We start from the raw sequence: 2,500 nt of genomic DNA, 5'->3' as shown, positions 1-2,500 counted from the left end.
AGAAAAAACAAGTGAGTTGTTCAAAACCTCTCTTTTAGTGAACTCTGTGTACACCAACAATGTTCTCAATGCTCGAGTTCATGTGTACAGACACTGATGATACTTCGATCAAAGTTTCATGTTGTGTCGAGGCTTTATAGTATTTGAAAAATAGCGATTTTGACGCGATTGTATCAAAAAAGTAGTAGCCCTATAGGAATCCCATTCAAAAGGTAATTTCACCCAAAAACGACAACGCATACAAGCTTAAAAGTGGCGCTTTGGACGTACTTAAGCATTTATATGAACGTTTGACTTGGGTACATTCACAAGACACTATATGATCATTTTGGCGAGAGTTACGCAGATGAAACGTGTGATTGTTTGCTGATAAGATGCACCCGTGCTTGTTAGGGGCGTGCTGCAGAGAAACTTCTCTGTATGACGAAACGCCGGTTGGTAGTGATTGGTGATCAAAGGAACTCCAATGATTTTAAACCTCAAACTGTGCCCTCCCACCCGGAAATAAACGAACGCCTATGGATCTAGGCCAGACTCTCTGCGAAGTCAGAGAGTCTGGTTTCCAGGCTACACAAACACACACACACACAGGAACTTACGTACGTACACACACACACACACACAGGAACTTACGTAGTTCTTTCACACAGTCGTTAACCAGCTGCTGTTCCTTCTCCTCGTAGGTGAAGGTCTCTGTCTTCAGGTGACATGCCTAGCAACAGACAGCAACAGGTGACATGCCTAGCAACAGACAGCAACAGGTGACATGCCTAGCAACAGACAGCAACCGTGTCAGTATCACTGTAGCCACCAAACCATCATCAGCACCATTTCAATGGTAATCAGCGACTGGATAAGATGATTCCACACCCCCATCTCACAAACAAGAGCATTCACCCACAATAATATCACTCACTTACTCACTCATACACACACACACACACACACACGAGCATTCACCAACAATAATATCACTCACATACATACTCATCCACTCACTCACTCACATACAACTACAGACGCATACATACATGCACCACACTCGTACACACACGGCCAAACTCCATCACACAAACATGAACATTTACCCACAATAATTACCACGCACTCTCCCACTCATACACGTACACACACACACACACATACTCCACCGACAATAATTATCACACACTTACTCTCTCACTCACTCACTCACTCACATACACACACACACACAGGCACAAACACATACAAATACAGATGCATGCATACATACACAAAAGCCTCACTCACACACACACTCTCACACACACACACACGCACCTGTGAGCGCAGGGCGAGGTTCTCCTCCTCCAGGTCCTGTAGCTTGCTCTGCAGCGCCTCCAGCTGGCTGAGGCTGACGGCGCCCCCTGGTGGCTGGGGGTGTTTGAGGGGCGTGGCCGAGGAGCTGGAGTCCGTCTCGCTCTCCTCCGACGCACTGGCCACCATACGCAGCAGCTCGTCCTTCTTACCCAGCTCATGCTGCAGCTGGTGCACCTGGGGGGGTCAGACGAGTGTGAGAGAGTGTGTGTGTGTGTGTGTGTGTGTGTGTGTGTGTGTGTGTGTGTCTCGCTCTCCTCCGACGCACTGGCCACCATACGCAGCAGCTCGTCCTTCTTACCCAGCTCATGCTGCAGCTGGTGCACCTGGGGGTGTCAGCGGGGGGGTCAGACCAGTGTGTGTGTGTGTGTGTGTGTGTACTGATGTCTTTAACTATTGTGTGTGTGTATACTGATGTCTTTAACTATTGTCTTTTATGTACATCTGACAGAGGACAGAAGCCATCAGAGTGTGTGTGTGTGTGTGTGTGTGTGTGTGTGTGTGTGTGTGTATGTGTTTATATCTATGTCTATGTCTATGTCTATGTCTATGTGACCCTGTCTAGTGCATGTACAAGGCATTGGACCAGTTGTATTCCTGTGTGTGTGTGTGTGTGTGTGTGTGTTACCCTGTCCAGAGCCTGTGCTAGCTGTTCCTCCAGCGACTCGTTCCTCTCCTGCAGCACATGGTTCCTCTGTAGGAGCGACTGACCAATCCGAGCAGCCAACTCCAGGTCCCGGTCCCTCTGTCCAATCAAAGAGCAGCAGCACAGTCAGCCAACCAATCACAATCCAATCAGCATGACACTACAAACCAATCAGGATTCCTCTCTACTTCTGTATGGGCTGAAGAGACTCACCTCGGCCAAAAGGTGTGTGACCACTTCGATGTCATTGTAAGTCTTGGTCATCTGTTCCACCCTCTCTGCACTGAGGACTATGGGAGAGAGAGGGGTCAGTATACACCACACACACACACACACACACACACCACACACACACACCACACACACACACACACACACACACACACACACACACACACACACACACACACACACACACGAGAAGTATGGATAAAAAAATCAAAACCTACACAGAAATCCACCACACAACACTTGGGAAAAAAACAGTACACACTTCACTTCACCCACCAACACACC

At 48.1% G+C, this 2,500-nt stretch overlaps 1 protein-coding gene across 1 annotated transcript in view; it reads right to left on the bottom strand.

Moving 5' to 3' along the window:
* Positions 1–2,500, bottom strand: part of trak2 (trafficking protein, kinesin binding 2) — a 45,171-nt gene that overhangs the window by 26,660 nt on the left and 16,011 nt on the right. The window contains exons 5-8 of the mRNA XM_076303780.1: positions 2,198–2,274; positions 1,967–2,083; positions 1,303–1,515; positions 634–712 (exon numbers count right to left, since the gene is read on the bottom strand). Of these exons, the coding sequence (XP_076159895.1) occupies positions 634–712; positions 1,303–1,515; positions 1,967–2,083; positions 2,198–2,274 (486 nt within the window). The remainder of the gene's footprint in view (positions 1–633; positions 713–1,302; positions 1,516–1,966; positions 2,084–2,197; positions 2,275–2,500) is intronic.

The sequence above is a fragment of the Alosa pseudoharengus genome, unplaced genomic scaffold (assembly GCF_046254945.1).
Source record: "Alosa pseudoharengus isolate Yale_2024_CS ecotype anadromous, Long Island Sound unplaced genomic scaffold, YU_APseudo_1.1 YU_APseudo_1.1_scf_24, whole genome shotgun sequence".
Classification (NCBI taxonomy): domain Eukaryota; kingdom Metazoa; phylum Chordata; class Actinopteri; order Clupeiformes; family Clupeidae; genus Alosa; species Alosa pseudoharengus.
The sequence above is the reverse complement of the archived record's forward strand: the minus strand, read 5'-3'. Positions and strand labels throughout refer to the sequence as shown.